The sequence below is a fragment of the Lepidochelys olivacea genome, assembly GCF_965140295.1.
Source record: "Lepidochelys olivacea isolate rLepOli2 genome assembly, chromosome: 2".
Lineage (NCBI taxonomy): Eukaryota > Metazoa > Chordata > Testudines > Cheloniidae > Lepidochelys > Lepidochelys olivacea.
In genome coordinates this window covers 113,438,191-113,463,630 of record NC_140412.1, presented here as the reverse complement: position 1 = coordinate 113,463,630, position 25,440 = coordinate 113,438,191, and the positions used below count along the sequence as shown (strand labels likewise).

Genomic DNA, 25,440 nt, shown 5'->3' with positions numbered 1-25,440 from the left:
GTGAAGTCTGCGGGCTGGGACAACAATGAAGGACTTTTCCCATTCTGTTTTAACAGGGCATCCATTGGTCTTTCAGCCTCAACTAAACAGTGTTCTCAGTTTCTTGGGTAGTCAAGTTGGAATTCTGACTCTCTGGTATCTTCTCAGATGAACCTTCTGGGTAATTTTGGACTTAGTCCTGGTATCCAACTGTATGCTATTCACCACTTCATTTATTTTTATCAATACTGTACAGAATCCCTCCCAAGGTTAATCAGTTTTAGGGCTCCTACCCTTCCTTCCACTAAGACTATGGAATCAGATTAGCCCCCCCCCCAAGTTTCCCCATATGATCTTTATGGTTAGTCTTTTTTCATTTTCAAATGCTTTCAAATTTTCCAAAGGAAGTGTGTGCTTTTTCAGTTTGGGGCTGTGGAATATCTGCATAGTTCAAATGATCCAAATTCCTTTGTCCCTTCCCAGAAGCTCTACAGAAGAGATTTCCTGGGGTCCCTAATTTATGTCCAAACATGAGGTGCATGGGGGTTCATTTTGTACTTTCATTGACTGCTATCTTATAGGCCATCAAAAAGAATGTGAGATGCTGGATACAGTTGGTTTGATGCTGTTCTGAAACGGTAGCCTGCTTAACCTTTTTTGACCCATTCCACCTTCCCACACAATTGTGGTGTGAGTCTTATGGATTCCTAGAATTTCATAAACCTGTTGAAATACTTTTGAATCAAATTTTTCCCCTTAATCTGTGTGCCAATCACCTAGAACCCCAAATCTGGTGGTGAATTCGTTCATTAAAACTTCAGTGACTGGCACAGCCTTTTTGTTTCTTATTGATTAAGATTCAGGCCATTTGTAAAGAAGACCATCCCATATTTGTGAACTGCTCTCTATAATGAGAAAGAGACCAGACAGAAAGAATAAATGGGCACGTCACAACTGATTGACTGTTTCTTCTCCAGGGATCAATGAAGGCAATTCGTGGGGCAACATTTTCTCTATAAACCTATCTGGAAGGGCATTTTTATATTTTACCGCATTTTTGACATAGATTTATAAATATGAGCCAGATCATCATCTGGTATAAATCAAGTTTCAGAGGGGTAGCCGTGTTAGTCTGTATCAGCAAAAACAACGAGGTGTCCTTGTCGTACCTTAGAGATTAACAAATTTATTTGGGCATAAGCTTTCATGGGCTAAAACCTACTTCATCAGATGCATGAAGTGAAAAATACAGTAGGCAGGTATAAATATACAGCACATGAAAAGACAGGAGTTGCCTTACCAAGTGGGGGGTCAGTGCTAAAGAGGCCAATTCAATCAGGGTGAATGTGGCCCATTCCCAATTGTTGACAAGAAGGATTGAGTATCAACAGAGGGAAAATTACTTTTTGTAGTGACCCAGCCACTCCCAGTCTTTATTCAGGCCTAATTTGATGGTGTCACATTTGCAAATGAATTCTAATTCTGTAGTTTCTCGTTCAAGTCTGTTTTTTAAATTTTTTTCTTGAAAAATGGCCACTTTTAAGTCTGTTATTGAGTGTCCAGGAAGATTGAAGTGAACTTCATTGGCTCGTTTTAAGCAGCTGAGACTTGGCCATTTTTGGTGTGTTTGTTTTTATTAACACTTATTTAACTTATGCATCCGATGAAGTGAGCTGTAGCTCACGAAAGCTCATGCTCAAATAAATTGGTTAGTCTCTAAGGTGCCACAAGTCCTCCTTTTCTTTTTGCGAATACAGACTAACACGGCTGTTACTCTGAAACCTATTTAACTTTAGTGACTAAATTTTTGCTAGACATGTTGTTGGTCTGACTTCACCTAGAAATAATTCTGATGCTTGTGTGTCGCTTATCAAACATCTATATGGGACTTATCTCCATTGACACATCATGTGCTTCTCCCTCTTCCCTGCACCACAGCATAGCAACTCTGTCCCTCCAATTGCACTGTGGGCTTTCATAACAGCCAACCAGAATCTGGCCTTGTGGACCAAAGCAGTTATGGATCCAGTGGCAGATGTTACTTTTCTTTACCGCATTTTCTGATTATATTGATTCAAATATTTTTGATCGCTGCAGAGTAGAAATCATCCACCAGCATATGTGCTGATATAACATGAATGCACACAGCAACATTGTCAACCTGAAGCCTCCAAAATTATGTTGAGCGCTAAATAATCCACACACTAGCCTTAAAAAACCCCACACGATCTAAAGAGCAATAAGGGTGGAGTTCTGCTAAATGCAAACTGCGATTGGAGCTGGGAAAAAAACACCTTTGGTCTTAACCTGGCTCGGTCCCTACCTACCCTTCTCCCAGCGCCAGCTGCTCCTGCCACTTCCCGAAACTACACTTCCCATGACCGTTTGAGGTGGGGCGCACTAGCTTCTGGGTAAGACGCAGCAGGATGACGCATCCACTTGTGCGGGAGTTAGTGACGCGGCCTGCCCGGGCGGGCGCTGTGTGGTTGGTCGGGCCGGGGGGAGGGGTGCACGGAGTCGGCCGCGGCGCGGGCGGGACGGAGCCGGCAGCAGGCGCGTGAGGCCCCGGAGTCCGCGAGACAGGCCTTGCGGCGCGTGGCGGGGGCATCTCCATAGTGACAGTGACAGCACAGAGGGGAAGGAGGGAGCGCGCGGCGCGGCCAGGCCGCGGGGGGAAGGGGGAGCGAGCGGGGGCCGGGCCCGCTCTGCGCCGGGGGGCCGGATCCCAGCATGGCCTCGGGCGGGGGAGGCGGCGGCGGCGGCACTGGAGGGGGGAAGATCCGGACCCGGCGGTACCACCTGGGCGCCGCGAAGCCCTACCCGAGAAACAAGCAGGTGAGAGGCCGGGGATGGGCCGCGCCGCTCTGCCAGGCCGGGGGCTCTGACTCACGGCGGCCCGCCCGGCCCGGGGCCCGCGGGGTCTGGGAGCCGCCGGGCCGGGCGGAGGATCCCCGGTCTATCCAGGCCCCGCGGGCTGGGGACCCACGTGGAGCCCGGGGGCGGCGAGGCCGCGTGGGGGATCGGGCTGCTGGGGGCGTGTGAGGAGCCGCGGCCCGGGGTGGGGTGGGGGGGATAAGGGAAGCTGGGGGGGTTCCTGCGGGGCTGGGGGTGCGTGTGGGGGAGGCTTTCCCATGTGCTGGGGCCGGTATGCATGTGTGGGGGTTTCCTCTTGGGCAGCGGGGAGGGGTTTGGGATTTCCCTCTGGGAGCGCGCGGGGGGGGGAGGGGGCGGGGGAGTTAGGGATTTCCTGCCCCCTTTTTTTTTTTTTTTTTTTTTTTTTTTTTTGGTGAAGCAGGGAGGGGTCAAGAGAGGGAAGAGGAAACGTGTTTAGCACTTGGTGCCATGTGTGAATTAACCCCGTCTCAGTTTGCCTCAGACAGCTTTGATGGGGCGGGAAGGGGAAAATAAAACATTGGAAGGAAAAATCTGGAGAGCGTTTCCTGTCACACAGATGCGCGTAGGGTGCAGATTTTCCCAGGATGTAAACTTTACTCTGCCCATCCTGTAATATCTCTGGGCCTTGGTGTAGCTCCACTCTTGATACAATCTTTTTCTATAATGCCCAATTTACTAGATGCTTTCCAACTCAGATTGCTAAAAGATATTTATCAGGAGGAATAATTTGTGTTCACGTTTGGGCAAACATTATACACAATCAGGATAAACCTCTAGAACAGGGGTTCTCAAAGTGGGGTTGGGACCCCTTAGGGGGTTGGAAGGTTATTACATGGGGGGGTCACAAGCTGTCAGCCTCCACCCTAAACCCCGCTTCACCTCCAGCATTTATAATGGTGTTAAATATATTAAAAAGTGTTTTTAATTTATGGGGGGGGTTGCACTCAGAGGCTTGCTATGTGTAATGTGTCACCAGTACAAAAGTTTGAGAACCATTGCTCTAGAATGACATTATCTTAAATAGGTGTTAGTTAGAATACAGTGAATTTTGAGATTTGACCAAATCTTTGATTCTTATTTACAAGTTTCAAAACATCTTACAAACCACTTTATAAGAGCAGTATGAAGTTAGTTGTCCTTGTGATAATTCAGTAGGCTAATAGTTCATAATCTTCAGCCCCTCACATACATTTTTTTTGGTACTGTCATTCTGTGTATATCGGTTGCTAGCACATTGTGGATGCTAGTACAGTATAAGTAATAATATTAAAATATGTTTTGTTTTTTTAAATCTTGCTGAAGTGGTGGATAAATAACAAAATAACTTGTTTATATACTACAGCACTTGATACTGCAGGGCATTTGTAGATAAAAATCCAGAAACTAGGTGGGATGGCTGGTGGACAGGCAAATAGATCCTTCATTATTACTGTGTGTGTTTCTAGGAGTTTTAGCGTGCTCATATACCTATGTACTGTAGAAATCTCATCTGTGTGGGTATATATGTATGTATACATTTGGGAATGTGTTTATGTAAATATTGAACTAGGTTAATACATTATTTAATGAGTAATTTGAGAAGCCAGGCAATTCAGTTATGTTCTGTTTGTATATAAAGTGAGGGTCTGTCATACATAAATCTTATAACATACTGCTTCTCAGAATAATAGAAAGGAATTGTAATTTTTCTGCAGCCTTAAGTATATTTTTACAATTGTGTAACACTGTTCTGCATCTGTCGCTGAAGCTCTAGGATAGGGGTTCTCAAACTGGGGGTCGGGACCCCTGAGAGGGTCATGAGGTTATCACATAGGGGGTCGCGAGCTGTCAGCCTCCACCCCAAACCCTGCTTCACCTCCAGCATTTATAATAGTGTTAATTAAAAACACTTTTTTATATATCTTATATGGGAGGTCGCACTCAGTGGCTTGCTATATCAATGGGGTCACCAGTACAAAAGTTTGAGAACCACTGCTCTAGGAGATAGTGGTTTAATGATGTCTAAACAGTAAAAATCAGTTTCTTCATCTCTAAGTGTAGTATTGAAACATTTGTGGAAAAAGCTAAAGAAGTATTGAAATAGCAAGTAATGAATGTGTTGATCACTGCTAGTTGAGGAGAAACTTTGAAGGAGATGTATGGAAGGGTTTACCATAGTAATTATGGACCCAATCCTCTAGTCTGAATGCACCAGTTGTGTTGTCTTTGTATATTCCCAATGGGTTCATTTGGATAAGTGCTGAAGTAAGCATGTGTTTGGGAATATTTGTAGGATCAGGGCCTAAGAATAGATACTTGAATGTACTGGTCAAATTTACAGATGTAACTTGGTGTAATAAGAAAATTGCTTTCTTTATTATAATGCTTTAAAACTAAATTTTTCAGGCAAAAATTGTAAAGCCTGAAAGCACAATTATTTGTTTTTCCTCCTTGGGTAAGTCAGTTTTTACTGGCGAGGCTTTTTAAAGCCTGCCACCAACCTGTATGTTCACGTTAAGATTCAGACTAATGGTTTTAATCTTGGAGATATGTCATCTGTACTTTTAAGGAGTTGTCTACCTTTTTGTGCACTGGTGTAAAAAGTGACTTGAACTGGCTTACCTGTGTTTGAAACTTGGTTAAGCTGTACCAGGGTAGTATATCTTCACAAGGGGTTTGCACAAGTGCAACTACATTGATGGAGCTGAAGTATTGCACCCCCCTCCCAAGTCCTGGTCATGCAAATTGCTTTGAGCATCTGGAACCCCACTGAAGTTGTTGAGGCTTGATACCTGGGTCTGCGCATGCAGAGCAATTGCTCTTTCAGGCCTAATCCTGCACGTACCAGTGCTTTAAATCTTTTTTTTTTTTTCACATGAACAATCCCTCATTCTAAACTGATTTCAGAGTAACAGCGTGTTAGTCTGTATTCGCAGAAAGAAAAGGAGTACTTGTGGCACCTTAGAGACTAACCAATTTATTTGAGCATAAGCTTTCGTGAGCTACAGCATCCGATGAAGTGAGCTGTAGCTCACGAAAGCTTATGCTCAAATAAATTGGTTAGTCTCTAAGGTGCCACAAGTACTCCTTTTCATTCTAAACTGTTGGTTGTTTTGCTTCTGAGTGACATGAAATACAAGAGCCAAAAGAGATAAAAATTTGTCATATATCTGAACTACCTGTCCTGCTCTGTGAGGAACATCTTCTCATTGTCTGCTGCTGAATCATCCTAGGAAAAAAAAGTCTCATGATTAGGCATAACTTCTAGAATTTTGCAATCAACAGTATAATTTGGTGATATTCTGTAAATGAGTTGGAGATTTTTTAGTTTAAGGATAATAATGTTCATTTGAGTATTTTGTGTGTCTGTCTCTACAAACTTTAGTTCAGTAGTAGGCTGGTGTAAGAAACTGAACTGAAGTTTGTTTTCTTTCAAGAATTGGGCTGTAGTTCATTTCAGCTCATGTTTTATCTCTGGTACCATCTATACGTAGGTGGCAACCATGTTATCAAGAACAGCGTTTAACTATGGTTCTTATTAGCAGGTATTAACACAGTTTCCACCATTAGCATAAAAATGACTCCTACTCCACAGGGGCCTATCTACACTGAGAATTTTTAGCAGTTGTCTCACATTTAGTCTAGCAGTTGTGCTAGTAAAGCTGGAAATGCTAATGTAGAGTGGATACAGGCATTTTTACCAATTTTCGTCTATCTCAACTCACTTTAAATATAGCTTAGCATAGTTTTGTGAAACAATTTATAGCAGGTTTCATTAGGGTATGTTGACCAGGGAACTCATATTAGCATGTAGTTCCATCACAAATGTAGACGAGACTATAGGTTCATAACCGTCCTTATTGTCCTTATTGGTATATACTTCAGTTCTGTCTCAAGGCTTAGGTTCTTTCATTCCCAATGGAAGAATAAAGTTTGTAATGGAGAAAAGTCCTTTCTGAAGCAGAGAAATAATGTTTACATCCTGCTGTTGTATCTTATCCTAGGTAGTTTATCCATCAGTTTAGAGTATGAGATTCTTTCAGAGTAAGAACATGCCTACATTTTTTTGTCTATATTACTGTTTCTGAAAGTGGTCCGTGGACCACTGCTGACTTACGGAAAACTGACAGATCATGTGGTGCAGGCTCTTCTATTTTTCCAGCTGCTGTGTCACATGAAAGATAGCAAAAAATTGATTGAATTGTTCATAATCTTTTTCTGATATTGTATTTAATGCATAAATATTGTGCAACTGCAAATTGTGAAAGGGAGGTATTCTGCACAGTGACACAGGAGAAAAAATGGTCCCCAATATAATCTTTCTGTTAAAACATGATCTGCTATGAAATGTTGAGAATCCCTGGTCTGTACTACATTTTGTATAATATACCCCTGTGGTCACTCGTGCTATAGAAGTAATAATTATGCTGGGTATTCCAAAATGCTACTTTGCAGAAACCCTTTCTTGTAGTCAAATTTTTAATTTTGACTCATTAGAACAGAACCTTGGGATTATTCCTCAGTTTGTCCACTCTTTCTGTATTTAGTCTCAAATCTGATTCTTTCCAAGAATAGCCACGAAAAATTTGGACAACTTTCAGGCTTTGCCATCGGATATATCTCAGTCTGTCCCATTGTCTGGGCATTCACCAGATTGAGTGAGTGGTTTATTTCTTCGACACTTCAAATATCTGCCATTTCTTCTTTATCCCACTGTCAAAACACTTATTGAAGGCTTGTGCACACAAAGTTGCACTGATTTAATCTAAAATGGGAATTTAAATCAATATTGTTAAACAGGTAAAAACCCCTGTTTGGACGCTCTTATTTTGGTTTTAGAGCAGTCCTTTCTGGTTCAGTTTAAGACTGTTGAACAAATTTAAGATAAACTAAAATGAAAGCACAGGGGATCACTCCACTTTAATTAAACTGGTTTAAAAATGATTTAAAGGGTGGACTGTGGTGGAAAGTTATACTCATAGCTGCTGAGCTATGAACGTAAACCAGTATAACTCCAGGTGTGGATATTTTTGTTCTGGAAAAAGTGTGTCCCCCCAGGTTTATTTAACTTAAAGCCTCTTTCTAAGTGATGTAAGTTTTTATTCTGGAGAAAATCGTTCACACGGGGAGTTATATCAATTTTATTATATCCGTTTAACTCTGCACTTGTCCTTGAACCTCATCAGATTTCTTTTGGTCCAATCCTCTAATTTATCTAGGTCCCTCTGTATCCTATCCCTACCCTCCAGCATATCTGCCACCTCCCAGTTTAGTGTCATCTGAGGGTGCAGTCCACGCCATCCTCCAGATCATTAATGAAGATATTGAACAAAACCGGCCCCAGGACCGACCCTTGGGGCACTCCGCTTGATACCGGCTGCCAACTAGACATGGAGCCATTGATTGCTACCCGTTGAACCTGACGATCTAGCCAGCTTTCTATCCACCTTATAGTCCATTTATCCAGCCCATACTTCTTTAACTGGCTGCCAAGAATACTGTGGGAGACCGTGTCAAAAGCTTTGCTAAAGTCAAGGAATAACACGTCCACTGCTTTCCCCTCATCCACAGAGCCAGTTATCTCATCATAGAAGGCAATTAGGTTAGTCAGGCATGACTTGCCCTTGGTGAATCCATGCTGACTGTTCCTGATCACTTTCCTCTCCTCAAAGTGCTTAAAAATTGATTCCTTGAGTACCTGCTCCATGATTTTTCCAGGGACTGAGGTGAAGCTTACTGGCCTGTAGTTCCCCGGATCTTCCTCCTTCCCTTTTTTAAAGATGGGCACTACATTAGCCTTTTTCCAGTCATCCGCGACCTCCCCCGCTCGCCATGATTTTTCAAAGATAATGGCCAATGGCTCTGCAATCACATCCGCCAACTCCTTTAGCACTCTCAGATGCAGTGCATCTGGCCCCATGGACTTGTGCTCTTCCAGCTTTTCTAAATAGTCCTGAACAGCTTCTTTCTCCACAGAGGGCTGGTCCCCTCCTCCCGATACTGTGCTGCCCAGTGCAGTAGTCTGGGAACTGAACTTGTTCGTGAAGGCAGAGGCAAAAAATGCATTGAGTACATTAGCTTTTTTCACATCCTGTCACTGGGTTGCCTCCCCCTTTCAGTAAGGGGCCCACTCTTTCCCTGACCACCTTCTTGTTGCTAACACCTATAGAAACCCTTCTTGTTACTCTTAACATCTCTTGCTAGTTGCAACTCCAATTGTGATTTGGCCTTCCTGATTTCACTCCTGCATGCATGAGGAATGTTTTTATACTTCTCCCTGGTCATTTGTCCAGTCTTCCACTTCTTGTAAGCTTTTTTGTGTTTAAGATCAGCAAGGATTTCACTGGTCGCCTGCCATATTTACTGTTCTTTCTACACATCGGGATGGTTTGTTCCTGCAACCTCAATAAGGATTCTTTAAAATACAGTCAGCTCTTCTGGACTCCTTTCCTCTTCATTTTATTCTCCCAGGGGATCCTGCCCATCAGTTCCCTGAGGGAGCTGAAGTCTGCTTTTCCGAAGTCCAGAGTCCTTATTCTGCTGCTCTCCTTTCTTCCTTTTGTCAGGATCCTGAACTCGACCATCTCATGGTCACTGTTTCCCAGGTTCCCATCCACTTTTGCTTCCCGTACGAATTCTTCCCTGTTTGTGAGCAGCAGGTTAAGAAGAGCACTTCCCCTAGTTGGTTCCTCCAGCACTTGCACCAGGAAATTGTCCCCTACACTTTCCAAAATCTTCCTGGATTGTCTGTGCACTGCTGTATTGCTCTCCCAGCAGATATCGGGGTGATTGAAGTCCCCCATGAGAACCAGGGCCTGTGCTCTAGTAACTTCTGTTAGTTGAGTGAAGAAAGCCTCGTCCACCTCATCCCCCTGGTCTGGTGGTCTGCAGCAGACTTCCACCACATCACCCCCCTTGTTGCTCACGCTTCTAAATTTAATCCAGAGACTCCCCGGTTTTTCTGCAGTTTCATACTGGAGCTCTGAGCAGTCATACTGCTCTCTTACATACAGTGCAACTCCCCCACCTTTTCTGCCCTTCCTGTCCTTCTTGAACAGTTTATATCCATCCATGATAGTACTCCAGTCATGTGAGTTATTCCACCAAGTCTCTGTTATTCCAATCACATCATAATTCCTTGACTGTGCCAGGACTTCCAGTTTTCCTTGCTTGTTTCCCAGGTTTCTTGCATTTGTATATAGGCACTTAAGATACATCGCTGATCATCCTGCTTTTTCAGTATGAGGCAGGAGTTCTCCTCTCTTGCGCTCTCCTGCTCGTGCTTCCTCCTGGTATCCCACTTACCTCAGGGCTTTGGTCTCCTTCCCCCAGTGAACCTAGTGTAAAGCCCTCCTCGCTAGGTTAGCCAGCCTGCTTGTGAAGATGCTCTTCCCTCTCTTCATTAGGTGGAGCCCATCTCTGCCTAGCAATCCTTCTTCTTGGAACACCATCCCATGGTCAAACAATCCAAAGTCTTCTCTCCGACACCACCTGTGTAGCCATTCATTGACTTCCACGATTTGACGGTCTCTACCTGGGCCTTTTCCTTACACAGGGAGGATGGACGAGAACACCACTTGTGCCTCAAACTCCTTTATCCTTCTTCCCAGAGCCGTGTCGTCTGCAGTGATCCACTCAAGATCCTTATACAAATTACAAATTAACAAATTCCATTCATATTTTTTTTTACTGCAGCTATTGCTATGGAGTTGTAGGCTGGTCTACAAATTGTCTTAAAAAATTTAAATCAAGTGAATTAAATTAGTGCAGATCTCTAACATAGCTGTACTTAAACTGATTTAACTCTCACTTTAAATTATTTTATCCTAATTTGGTTAGTAAGGGTCAAACAAGTTTAAGTATATCTGTATTAATGAGTTGCACTGTATTAACGAGATCGGTTTTTAATAGACTTAATTAAACTGGTGGAACTTTTCTAATGTAGGCAAGTCCTGATTGCCTTCTAGTAGTGCATTAATTGACATGACTACCATCTGTGTGGAAAATTTAGGAAATAAAGGAGCAGTGTCCTGAATCTTCACAGTATATGATGCTACTTAGGGCTTTCAGCACGCTCACCTCAGGTTAATTAAAATAAAAAAAAATTGCTAATGAAATCTTAAAATTACAGATATAAATACACACAAGTTGGGGAAATGGGTATTAACATTAGTGACATTAACTTGCCCACATTCAATATATATTTTTGATTTGCACTTTGTAACCTTAACATTGCCTTAATATATAATATTAAATTGATGTTTCTTGTGTTTTGTTTTTTTGAGAGAGACAAAATGTTTTGACTGATCGTGTTTGAATTGAAATAGTTCCAATTTGGTTTTGATGTTCACACCTCACTGAAATGAATAGAACAGGAGAGCTGTTATTACCATCTTGGCTGCAGACATCTTCCATATAGGTTAGAAACATATTGGGGCACCTTAATCTTCGCCAGTGAAGAAGAAAATTGGGACTGGTCTACATTAGACAAACTATACCCACATGTTCAAACCTCTAGTATAGATTCACTTAAACAGTTTTCAATCTTACATCTGTTTAGCTTAAGTCAATTTGTTTAGTTACACCAGTGTTTAGTGTTTAGTTTACACCAGTGTTTAGTTACACCAGTGCAATTTTTATAATGTAGAGCAGTTTTGTTTTTAACAGAAGATTAGAAAATACAAAACACTACAGAATGAATCAGAAATTGTAGACAACCATGATGAAACTGCAGAATCTGCCATTTTTGCAACCACTGGTTTATCTTGTGACTGATGTTGCATCTGTCTTCAGAGGACCTTGTTGTGTGCTTCAGTGGGATACTTACAATCTCCCTTAAGCACATTGTCCAAGTGGCAATCCTTGTGTTTATCAGACTGGTCAGAGAACACATAGCAGGATTAGACAAAATGTAGATTTAAAAACTCTTGAGCCCTGACTAAAGTAACTACAACTTCCACTGTTGCTACCCAAAAGTGAATTTTGGATCCTAACTCTTCTGCTGTAGACAAAGCCCCTGTATGATGCTTAAAAGTTGATAGAGCTTTGTTGAGCCATGCTAAAAATCATAGATGGCCACTGAGCATAAGAAGTGACTTTTCAATTATTTACCTTACTTTAATATTTCCCATTTCATCACCCAAACTTAACAAGATGCTACTTCTAAATAAGGGCTCTCTATACATGCAAAGTTTCAAATTCAAGTATAGTCTACATTAGGATTTTACATGGGTATAGCTATGTCTCTCTGGTGTGAAAATACACGCTCCCCTGAGAGATGTAGCTATGCCAACCTAATCCCTGGTATAGACAGTGCTAGGTTGATGGAAGAATTCTTCTTGTGCTAATGGGAGAATCCTTCCCATTGGTGTAGGTAGTATCTACAGTAAAACGCTACAGAGTTCATGTCTAACTCAAAAATTGCGTCTTCACTAATAGGGAGGACTTGTGAACAAGATGAGATGAATACATAATAGGATTGGCACATTCAGTGTTTGAATCACAATAGCTCTATCATATATTGGCTCAGTCTATAATAAGGAATGGAGGTAAAGACAGAACAGCATTGATTCTTGAAGAGTTTTTGTCTTATACAGATCCTGTTAAATCATATGGCTAGAGAGTAAACAAAACCAAGCCAACTGCTGACACCACTTGTAAGCAATGAGTAATTTTCCTAGTGTAGACCCTGCTACAATGCTAAAAACACTTAGGAAGTTCTGGGCAGCTAGATGACACAGTCAGTGTTTACAATGTTAGTTAGTTTATATTAATGCTCCCAGCTGGTATTGCTGTAACTGTGGTAATGAAAGAATAAAAATCATAAGTCTTGGGTGGGCATAGCGGTCTTTTACGTTATGTATGCATAATGGTGCTAGAACCCACTCTTTGCTAATATTGTTGAAGTGCATTCTAAACAGAGCTTAGAAAAAACCAAATTGGGACCTGCCTACAAAATTAACCACATTTAAACATGATTGTGTTTAAGCCATATTATAGCACTTTTTTTTCTTTCTTGCATGGACAGATAACATGTTGAACTAAGTTTTAATCCTAGTTGATATTTTTACATACACGTTCGCTTAATTGTCTTAGAGAATGTTACTAAAGTGCATTTCCTATCAACGCAGTCACAAAAAATCCAGGAAATCACCAGTTAGGCTACACTAACACCCGGAGCAGCTTCAGTTCATGTAGTTTATTGCTCTAGTCTCACCAGTCCCAAACCTTCAAAGACTCTAACAAAGAAATTCCTGCTGATGCCAACTGGCATTGGCACAGTTGGGGTTCCCTAGTAGACAAGGCTCTAGTGGCTTCGATTGGCTTTACTGCTATGTTAATTAAAGCTGCCAAAGTCTTGTCTATGCTTGAGCTCCCACTGTTGCTAACATGGGTTCAGCTGAACGAGTAATAACATTAATAGGAAATTCTTTTGTAAACAAAGCAATAGATTCTTTACTTCCACAACAAACTTTCACTTCCCATATATATCTACCCAGAAAGCACGCATCCAGTTTCTCCAAATCTCAAAGAAATGCAAAGGTTTAATTATGACCTCAGCAAGACATTAAGATAAGAATATGTTGCTTCACTGTGAAAGTATATGAGTTTTTACTACCTTAAAAATTCAAGGTCCTGGTTAACGTTTGTATATGAAAGTTGTGGGCATGGGGGGAAATGACAAGGATTTTTATGGAGGCAATGGCAGCAAGTGATTGGGAGGTTTTGGGTTAGAGGGTAAAGAATTTGTCAAGGTAGCAGAGGTGCTTGGAGTTTGGGGGCAGGGAATGATGGGGGTAGTATGTAAGGAGAGCTGGGGTACAACATGAGAAGAAGGCAGGGTTTGGCTAGTGTTTCCTTGTTTTCTCCATCCAACAGATACTCCTGCTGGAATTCTGTGCCACTGCACAATGCAGAATTTAATTTTTCATGCAGAATTTGTGACAGCCAGAGCCCCAGCTGCCCACATCTGATGGTGGGAGCCCCAATCACCCATTCTCCAGTTTATCTGGATTTTTGTTTATCCAATCTGGCCCAGATCCCAGTTAGATCAGATAATCAGGGTTCCACTGTACTTTTATACAGCATATTTTTATATAATGACTTTGTTTAAATGAAATATTTCATTTCACTGAAAAAAAAAAAGATAACTATCAACAAAGATACATCAAGTTCGGTATTAATATGCCAAGCAAGGAATCTGTTTGTCAAAAAACATTTCCTGAAACTTTTATGTTGTCTGTATTGTTACAGTTATACTTGCTGACAGGTATTTTGAAATAAATTGCCAAGTAATTGAAACTGGCATGATTATATTGTGTTGTTTTGTCAAAATATGCAGAATTTTAAAATAGTGTGCAGAAGTTTTAATTTTTTGGTGCAGAATTCCCACAGGAGTAAAGAGATGTGCAGAGTGACTTAATTCCTCAGCAAACTTTATCAGATGTGATGGGTGGAGAAAGCAATAACGTTCTAGTGCTTCCCTGGTTTCTTCATTTCCTGTACTTGCATCTTCACCAACATGGTTGCTCTCTCCTTACATGCCAGAATCTCACTACCTCATACTCTACAAACCCTGCTCCCCTGTATGTTAACACAATCTCACTGCAATTTTCCCCATCATTTGACAGCCCCGATGGCTACAGTGGCTCAGCGCAGTCTACATGATATGATGATAAAAGTCGGTGTGTAGTCTACGCCAATAACTTGTCACTTCTTCGAGTGCTGATCGTTTTGGGTATTCACTATGAATGCTTTGTTTGCCTGTGACCAGAAACTCTTCACTAGCAGTGTCTGTTGGTTTGCACCTTGCACCTCCTCATGCTTTCATATGAGGGCAGAAGGGGCAGCGCAGACTGACCACCTCTCCAGAACCTTGTGTCCATTCTTCTCTTCTTCATTCTCCTACCTAGAATCTGTAAATATTGTAAACAATATTTTAGCTGAGATAGTTTAGTCTAGTTTTAGTGCTAATTAGTGGAGAATTGAGGGTCCTCCTCCATTATCTCCCCTTTGTCTTGTTTACCTATTATGCCCAAGGTACCATGCTTTAAGCCTTGCCTGGCCTGCCCCTGGGTCTTCCTGGTGAGCGACCTGCATGACAGGTGCCTGTATTGCCTTGGGGAGGTTCACATGCCCTTGAGGTGTGGCATCTCTTGCTCTTTCCCCTCCATGTACAAGGTAGTCTCATGAACTCAGGCTCTGAAAACACTTCATGTAGCTCGCCATGAGACCCTGCTTGTATCCTGAACCCTCCTGCTTCCCTTCAACCTGTTTGGCGTCACTGGGCAGTGTTCCTCTGCCATCTGGTACCAGTGGTTCAAAGTCCTTCACCAAGCACAGGGGCTCCATGAGGCAGAGGCAGGAGAAGGACAAGGGCAAACACAAGAAGAGGGACAAGTCCCCACATAAATCTTTGAAAAACAGGTCTGCCTCACCTCTTCCTCTAGTACCACCTGAGACTTTGCACCCCGGAACAGGTGCACTCAGAGCTTGTACTAAAAAGGCAGTGTTGGTGGTACTGGGAGCTTCCAGTGCCTCAGTGCCACACATTGAAGGACGTTAACAACGCCTATGCCTCATAAAGTCAGAAGGGATTCTCCCCCCCTCCTCCATTTCAGTGGTGCCAGCCACTTACAGATCCTCCTCCTTCAAGACAGCACCAATGGTCTAGACAAAGCCAAAGACATCAATCAGCTCAAGGCCCTGTAATCTTCTGGAAGACGTAGCTATGTATGCAGACCTGACATCTCTGATTTTCTCTGAACTGATCCTGCTCCAGGAGGTCTCCACTCCATCGACTCTCCATTCATTCGCCAATACTGTGAACCAGCTGGAGAAAGAGGTCAGCCTGATCCTCTCTACTTCCTGCTTGTCCTTGCTCCTGATTGGTGGGAACCATCCCATTACGCCACCAGCCCCACCACTGGAACATGAAGAATCCTGTTCATCAAACCAAAATGAGCTTGTACTGACTGACCCTCCAGATACCTGACAAAGAGCCATCAACCCAGACTGCTTCCAAATGCACTCGCTTGCTCTCATGTGCTCCCCAACAGCATTTGTTGTCCTGAGACTAATGGTACTCTTGATGTGGACCTCCACAAGTACCCCTACACCCCATCCTATATCTCTGTTGAGGTCCCTGGGAACCGTACTTCCAGGCACCTGAATATGAGGACCCTATATTCTGGGCCCAGTAGTGGTTACCACCACTAGTCACCAAGGGAGCAGCTGTTGGAGAGGGAGCAGCTGGATCCACCAGTGAAACCTTGTCCTCTCCACATGAGGCACTATCACCAGCATATCCATTACCCCTAGATTATTTTAAACAGTCCCAGGATCACCTCAGGAGAATCACAGATGCTCTCCAAATTCCACTAGAGGAGTTCCAGGATCCAGCCGACTTGCTTTTGCACATCCTCCAGGCTACGTCTCTGTTTTAAATGGCAGTCCAGATTGGCAAGGCCATCATGGAACCTGCCCGATTTATCGTGCACGTTACTGCAACCTGTGCCCCAGAGAGGACTGAGAAATGCTACTTTGCTCTCCGCAAAAGCGTGGAATTTCTGTTTTCCCACCCTACCTCCAATTCCTTGGTGTTCCAAGGAGTTACAAAAAGAAGCCAGCTACCTCAGACAAATCCACTTCACTGAATAAAAATACCAAAGGACTTGAGCTCTTTGGAAGAAAGATGTTTTTGTCAGCTTAGTTTAGCATTCTGAATAGCAAACTACCAACTTCAGTGTTTAAGTATAACTTCTTGAATTATAGCAAGCTCCTTCAGGAAAACAGACCTTAGTTCCAGACCATCCTGGATGTGGGAAAACTAGTGTCAAGATCTTGTCTCCAGGTGTCCCTTGATGTAGTGTCACAATCCATAATCATGAGATGGGCATCATGGCTGCTGGCCTTGGGGTTCCTCTGGGATGTCCAAACCACCCTTGAGGGCTTTCCCTTTGAAGGTCACAATCTCATTAGGGACAAAACAAGTGACTGCATACCCTCTGCTCTCTGAGTGCTTTGGCACTGTGTAGAAAATACTCCAGGTCTCCTTTCTGCCTTGACATCAACCACCATCTTCTTCCAACAGAAGATGTGTGAACCCCTAAAGCAATGACAGAGGATCCAGCTGTGTAGGCACCCTGCATCACAATCCTCCAGTTTAGTGTCAGCTGCTTCTTGTGTTGCAGCACCTGAGGATTGACAGCCAGTCTCCACAATGTCTGCTGCTGTCCCCTTCAGAGGCCACCTGGTCCATTTCCTTCTGATGTGGCACACTATTACAATGGACAAATAGGTCCCGGACATGTCAAATGGCTACTCATCAGAGGGTTTGGGCATTTCTCTTGTTCTGGAGTATCTTTTCTTGCAAAAGACATGTGGCTTGTCTGTCAGGTCCCAGTGGGTACATATGGCAGCTCTTAGCTCTTCCCACCCAGTGGGGAAGACTACTCAGTCTTTACTCATCCTACTACTGCAAAGTTCCTGAAGCATATCATAAGGACATTCAAATTGCAAAACTAGTCCTTGCCTAGGATCTGAGCCTCATCCTCTCTTCTCTCATGAGATGACCATTTGAACTCTTGGCTTTCTGTTCCTTTCTGCACCTTCCTTGAATGTCGCTTGTTGATACCAGTTACCTCTGCTAAAAGGGTTGGGGAGCTTGGGTTCCTTATAGTGGACCTGCCTTATACAGTTTTTCACTAGAACTAGTTTTCTTTGTGACTACATCCAAAGTTCATACCTAAAATACCTTCTGAATTTCACCTTAACTAGACTGTTCACCTTCCAAAAACCTGAGAATGCAGGGGGCACGACTCCATTCCTTGGACTTGTGTAGGTCTCTGGCCTTCTACCTGCACAGAATGGCACCTTTTTGGAAGACCCCAAGGTGTGTTTGGCACTGTTGCTGAAACAGTGAAGGAAAAGGCTGTCTCTTCCCAAAGGGTCTCTAAGTGGATTTCCTCCTGCATCATTCTGTGCTATGATCGTATAAAAGTCCATCCTCCTCAAACTGTCAGGGCCCATTCTGTGAGAGTCCAAGTGCTGTCAGTACTCTCATTACAGGGAATCCTGCTCTCAGAGATATGCAGAGCAGCTACTTGGGGCTCTGTATTCACCTTCACCAGGCACTATGCTCTGGTCCAAGCTTTGGCTGTGAAATGCTTCCTTTAGCACAGCAGTCCTGCACTCTGTGATATAACAAACTTCCTTGTGCCCTCTTCCTTAATGAGCACTGCTTGGGAGTCACCCACAGTGAATATCCATAGGGACTAGCACTTGAAGAAGAAAGGAAGATTACTTACCTTACAGTAACTAGAGTTATTTGAGATGTGTGGTCCCTTTGAATATTCAAGACTGCCTTCCTTTGCTCAGCTCCTTTTGGGATCCATGTTAGAATCACAACTGGAGAGGCAGTTGGTCTGCACTGCCCTTTATGCCCTCAGTTGAAAGCACAAGGAGGCGCAAGTGCAGACCAATGGATGCTGCTGTTGAAGAGTTTCTGGTCCCCAATGTACAGAGTGTATTCACACCCACAGTGACTACACATCTTGTACTCCAGTTACTATAAGATAAGTAACCTTTCTTTCTCCATTCCAAGGGTTAGATGATACATTGGTAAAAATGCATATATATATATATATATAATATCAGAGTTGGAAGGGACCTCAGGAGGTCATCTAGTCCAACCCCCTGCTCAAAGCAGGACCAATCCCCAATTTTTGCCCCAGATCCCTAAATGGCCCCCTCAAGGATTGAACTCACAACCCTAGGTTTAGCAGTCCTGTCTATGCTACAGTTTATATCATTGTTCCTACATGTGTTAGACTGATTCTACTGATAAATTGTGGGGTCTAATTTTTCTAGTCTAAATAAGGCATTTCTGTCCATATACATTAAACAAAGCAAACACCCCCACCCACCCACCCCGAACACACACACATTCAGGTTATGCAATCACATTTAAACAATTTTTTAGAAGGTTACCGTAGGATAGGTCATCTATCACTTCATCATATATGAGTGTGCATCATGTGTGAATGAGTCCTTCATAGATTAAAAAAAAGAAAAAAGCACAAGAGACTTGTCCTTACTAGTGTCTCACATTTTTATTTTCATGCTTAATTTATTTGAAATCTTACTCTGCACAGTAACGTAGCCCCACTTTCACTGTTCTTAATTAAGTATGACGCAGCTAATTGTTCATACATCTAATTGAGGACTTTAAATTCCGATAGTCATTTATTTGCTAAGTATTTTGGCCAAAGGTGTTAAGTTATGATTCTGTTTTATCTTGGGGGTTCTTAGCAACGCAAATTGTCACAAACAGATCACTTCAGTTGTCCATTTTCTGTGCAGTCTCCCCATTGAATAGAGAAGTTATCTGTCCTAAATTTCAAAGCTCTTCATGGGAGTGGTGCTATCTCCCCTCTCCCTGAGAGATTGCCTTTTCTCTGATGACCTTGCACGATAGCTACATTCCACTGGAAGAATAAAACTGTTGACCAATAGGTGGAAGTTTGTAAATGTGGAGACAGAACTTTTATGGGAGCTGGACTTTGGCAATGGAACTCTCATAAGAAGTGATGATATTCATAGACATCACCACTTTTAGAATTAATTGTGAATCATATTTCTTCGTCATTCTCTCTCCACATATAACGTAGTTAGGGAGAGCAAAATCAGACAGCTCTTCCACTGAACTCACAAGTAAACATACAAAAAGTTAATTGAGCTATTTTTTTTTTTTACAGACTAGGAAGGAAGGGAGGGAAGAGGGGTGTTATTCCTATTTTTAAATACTATGTAAGCATTCAGATAATATGGTGAAGGGCCCATATAAGCACGAAATCTGAGATGGATTGGAAAAGGTATTTCTGGATGATTTTCTATTCAGTACATGTCAAAGTATTTGTCAGGAGTGTTGTACTCTACTTTGCCATCCTGCTGCCTTGCCTGTTTTTAAATAAAGGTTCTAATTTTAGTCTGAAACAATTTTTCTTTATATGAATAGCACCAGTATCATCGGTTTTGAGCTGGCTTTCCATTATTACAGTTCTAAATTATGTTTTTGTTCAATTGTAGATGTATTTTACACTATGTAAATATAGAAGTCTTGATGCAAACAAATACAGTTAGCTAAATCCCCAGTCTCTCTTAGAATCATAGAATCATAGACTTTAGGGTTGCCAGAGATTCCTCTCAATTTTTCCTTGCATTTTAGCGTAGTGCCCATAATAGTGGTTAAGGTGCATATTAGTATTTTAAATTTTTCTTTTTCTTTTTTTCTTTTCAGTGTTGTAATTGATGGCTTTCTCAAGGTGTTATACCTAGCATGTGCTCTGATAGAATTGATCAGTGACAGGCACAACATATTACTAAGGCTTGCATGCAGCCTGTAGTCTCGCATTTTCCAATCCTATGTGGTTTTATGAAATGTTTACACTATATACTATAGGATATAAACATAGAATATATTTACCTAGACAAAGACCCTCAGTACTGGGGGAGCAGGGCAGGAACAGGCTTTAACCAACTGGTAACCTGAATTCCTTAGAACCGTGAATGTCTGGGTATGACTTCTCTTGTAGCGTATACAATGTGGATTGTTGGTAATGATAGGCTGGGTGTTTGCTTTGCAGATTTGCAAGCAGTACTAAAATGTAGAACGCTGCAGTATCTTCTCTGGGATGTTTGGATCTAGTAAACTAACTAGATATTTTTTAAAGCATTTCCAGGTCTCAGTTCAAATAATGAAAGAAAAACAAGCTGGTATCAAGAGACACAATCCTTCATTCAGGATTTTAGAAACAAAATTTTGGAAGTATTCCAATTGCCCTAAATGAAGCAAACATTCCAAAGGGTTATGTAATTGGTGGCATGCCAGTAACGTTGTTCGGAGCAAAATACTGATATTAAATCAGAAACTTACCAATGCTTCATTTAATAATAATAATAATAATTAATAATAATAAAAAAGGCCAAATATGCTGTTCTGTCATACTTTACTCCTGGGGGAATTCTGCACCCAAAATTAAAAATTCTGCACACAATATTTTAAAATTCTGTATATTTTATTTGTCAAAATAACACAATATAATCATGCCAGTTTCAATCACTTGGTAATGTATTTCAAAATACGGGTCTTCAAGTATGTCTGTACAGACAACAAAAAAGATTCAGGAAATGTTTTTTTGACAGAGTCCTTACTAGGCATGTCAATATAGAACTTTGAGTAATAATTCATTTAAACTACAATACAGAAACGTATTTCCCACACCCCTCAGGGTCAGGGAAGTAATTGCTTGGGAGGAGCCTGGGAGTAAACTTGGCAGGTTGTTGGGTGTAGGTGTGAGAAGTATGGAACAGTTTTTGGGGGGGGGGGAGAGAGAGGGAAGAATTGTTAGAGAGTTGGGGAGCCTCCCCCATGCAGAACCGGGCTGACCCCTAGCCTCTGCCATTCAGAGACACGTCTGCCCCTGTTCCCATGTGTCCCTGAACCCCTCCTCCCCGTCCCCATGTGTTCGTGCATCCCATTCAGCCAGGCATATTGGCATATGTCCCCATATGTCCCTGCACCCCCACTCCCCATTCAGCCAGGCATAGCTGCCCCTGTCCCCATATGTCCCTGCACCCCCACTCAACCATCCCCACTCCCTCTATCCCTGTGTGGCCCTGTACCCCCACCCCATTCAACCCTGGCTCAGTGTTGTCACCTCATTAGCTGCTGTTCCCCCACCACAATCTGCCCCCCACTAGCCCTTCTAAACCCCCATCTGTGTGAGCCCCCCCCAGCAGCCCCTTGTGTGCCTCTCTCTTCTCCCCCCTTCCATCCAGTGCATCCTTAAAGGCCCCGTGCGCAGGGCTCTGTGAAGAAGGTAGCCTCTGCCCCCTCCCTCTCCACAGCTGGCTGCTCCAGTCCATGGGCCAGCTGCCTCTCTTCTAATGCCACATCAGCCCCTGGTGAGCGAAAGATGTAGTTGCAACTTCCCTTCACTTCCCCATCAGAATCAATTATTCTGCGGGGAAGGGGAGAATCTGGGGGGGACATTAATTCTGTGCTTGCATGGTGGTGTAGAATTCCCCCAGGAGTAATACTTCAAGATCACTTTGTTACTTAGGCATAGCAATATGCAGTTTCATTTTGAGATTCATGCATTCTAAGAAATTAGAGTAAATTCTGACAAGAAAAAGAAAAATCCTGAGAACTTGGCTGGATGTGAACATTTACAGCCTGATAAAGATGCTTATTGGTGGCTAATTTCCACTTGTTATTTACATTAGTGAGTGTATACCTTTGACTATTTGAAGGTATGATCTGAACTTCATGCATAGTCTTTTAGCTTCATTAAGTACATTAAGGCAAATTGCAATTTTGCAGCTGATCTTTAATGCTGTTGGCTTGAAATCTAATCAGTTTTTTTAAAGAAAAGAATTGAATGCAGTTTCATATAACACACTTGCTCTGGGTTCCCTTACTACTTGTTGTAGTTTTTCAAACACGTTTTCTTCTTTTAAAATTTTTTTTCTTTCCTTTTGCTGTGTGAAAGGCCAATGCAAATAGGTGAAACTGTCACATACATAAAGTAGTTTCATGGTATATCTACATTTACAGACACTGTACACCCAGCTACCAGGGGTATAAATGGCAATGTAGTTGGTGAGGCACAGCTTAGATGAGTAGAGTGACCTACATGCCTAACCCTAGGGCAAGAGTTCTCAACCCTTTTCTTTTCTGAGGCCCCCCCAACATGCTATAAAAACTTCACGGCCCAGCTGTGCCACAACAATATTTTTCTGCATATAAAAGCCAGGACCGGTGCTAGGGGGTAGTAGGCAGGGCAATTGCCTGGGGTCCCACACCACAGGGGGCCCCGCAAAGCTAAGTTGCTTAGTCTTCAGCTTCAGCCCCATGTGGCAGGGCTCGGGGTCCTGGGCTGCAGTCCTGCATGATGGGGCTTTGGCTTGCCGCCCTGAACCCTAGCAAGTCTAACACCAGTCAGGCTTCCCGGACCCCCTGAAACCTGCTCACAGCCCCCCAGGGGGCCCCGGACCCCTGGTTGAGAGCCACTGCCTTAGGGTATATACCCTACATGGCTCTCTACGTGCCCAAGCAGTGCTTCCTGGATCTATACCGCTACTTTTAGCAGTGTAGCGTCCTACCATCTCCTTGTTGCTGGAGCCTTTCCCCACCACGATGAAAGACTCCTGCAGTAAGGGAAAGTTCTGGAAGGGGGAAGGCAGTGGGGAAACGTTCCAACAGCTCTTCTCTGCCAGAGGCTTTCCCCATTGCTTCCTGCCACCACAGCCTTTCGCAGTAGTGAGTGTGGATGCAGCAGGCCTTTCACTGTAGTCTGTAGTTACATGTACTCTACACACTACGACCAGTGTAGACAAGGTCTCAGATGCAGAAAGTAAGCTAAAGGAACGGAAGGGTTATTTTAAAATAAAGTTGGGGAATGAAATTGTGACATAAACAGTTTGCACATTTATTTGTTTTATATACTTCTTATTTCTGCTTGTGATTCCTTTTGAAGAGTGGATATTTAAACCCCCCTCCCCACTGAATTTTAACATTCATTTATACTGGTTACAGCTGCTAGTCAAATCTTCATCCTAGATAGAGGCTTGACTTGATTTCAGAGTTGCATCTTTGTATGTACTAAATAGCCATCAAAATTACTTCTAAATAATCAGCCAAAACTGTAGGTACTACCACCTCTTCTAGATAGTACTAGTGTTATTTTTTTAATAGAGTTAAGAACATAAGAATGGCCATACAGGGTCAGAACAATTGTCCATCTAGCCCAGTATCCTGTCTTCCGACAGTAAGCAGAACCAGATGCAGAATGTGGATAATTGAAGATTAGTACTATATGTTTTCAAATATCTGTTCTTCAACTGCCTACCTTATTTCCAGGATTCCATGTTTCTATGATATGTAGTGTTTTCCTACTGTTTACACTAGAATGAGAATAAGATGTAAATGAATTTAAACTGGTCAAACTGTTATTGTTATTACTAACAATAGCATCTGAAACTGCTGTAACGTGTGAGAGATTATCTAATTCAATAGCTGTCTGCCATAGGGCTAAATAAATATAATGCCTATACAGGATAGTTTGTGATTTGCCCAAAGTCACACAGGAAGCCTGTGGCCAAGCCAGGAATTTAGTCCATGTCTCTGACATTCCCGTCCAGTGTCCGATGCACTGAACCATCCTTCCTACCCTGAACAAGCGGATAAATTTTCTTAGTCAATTACAAAAAATAATTTTAAAAAAATCAACAAATGGCATCTTATAGGAAGGCCAGGTTAAGGTGTTGGCACTGTAGACATGTGCCTAGGGCTCCAGCTTCTGGAAAGAAAGCTTTAATATAAAATAAAAGTTCTGTTCCTAGCCCTTGTGGTTGTGAAGGAAAACTTGAAAACATGACCAGGATATAACCCATACAGTAATGTCTGCCTGAGTCCACAGACAATCTCTGATGGTAGCTTTGAGGTGTGAACTGGCACAACACATTTTAATGGTGTTAATTCTGAAATTCACTGTTCTGGTTGGCTCCCACCAACACCACTCTGGGAGGTGCCTCGTTGCTGCTATTCAATTATGACAGAGCAAAAGTCATCTGTAATATCTTTTCTTCCTCAGTTTAAGTAGTTTGAATCTTCAGTTTACTCATTTGATCATGTTTATATATAATCTTCTACAGTGAAGTCCACATAGTTTAGTTTTGTTTGCTTTTGAAGCATTGAGGACCAACATTCATAATGTCCTGCCACAAGTCTATTGATTTTGATATAGTAGAAACAGAACGTGAACTGACAGTTTTGCATTTTTTTAAGTCCTCTGAAATTCCAGTTTCAAATTACTGCTTGAGTGAAATAACCTGACATGCTATGAACAGTTTTATAGTGTTTTCTTATATATTGTGTTACATTTATTTTTCCTTCAAATTGGAAAGAAATGATTCAGTGGACTGCGTAACTAGATCATGATTAAATCTGTTTCGTTGTGTGATTTGGATACAGTCAACTATCCCTGTAGGGAAGCTGAGGTTTGGTGTTTGTACGGTACAAGACGCCAAGTGCTATCTTAGTAGTAAGTCTGGATTACATATTGTGTACATTTGTGTGTCTGTTGTGATCTTTATGATGCTATTTGTAAACAAGATTCCGTATTTAAACAAGGAAAGCTAGAATGACACCACTTTCTTTCAGATCAACCAGCTGTGGAACTTTTTCTGCAGGAAAAAAGCCATCCAAGCTGGTTATGCAAGCCTTTTTCATTTTTTTTTTTTTAACTTCCATCACAAGTGTTTATATGAACTTATTTGAAAGACTTTTTTTTGTTACAAAGTCTCTGATTTCAGTCTGTGAATAACTTTTATTCTAGGAAGTTGAGTACAGCAAGGTTCTTGTTCTGTCTATTAAGAAAGAAAAGTTACATAATTACCTAGAAACCTAGACCCAGGTTCAGTAAGGTAGTTAAGAATGAGCCTAACTTTAAGCACTTGTGTTGTCCCATTTACTTTAAATAGGACTGCTCAAGTTCTTAGTTAAGTATATGCTTAAGTAGTCCT

The 25,440-nt window shown here is 42.2% G+C and overlaps 1 protein-coding gene across 2 annotated transcripts in view; it reads left to right on the top strand.

Moving 5' to 3' along the window:
* Window positions 1-2,709: 2,709 nt before the first annotated feature.
* NUP153 (nucleoporin 153) overlaps window positions 2,710-25,440 on the top strand; it is a gene marked incomplete at its 5' end in the record, with an annotated part of 62,597 nt that continues 39,866 nt past the window's right edge. For both annotated transcript variants that reach the window (XM_084618688.1, XM_084618687.1), the window contains one exon: window positions 2,710-2,814. In XM_084618688.1, coding sequence (XP_084474814.1) covers window positions 2,710-2,814 — 105 coding nt within the window. The remainder of the gene's footprint in view (window positions 2,815-25,440) is intronic.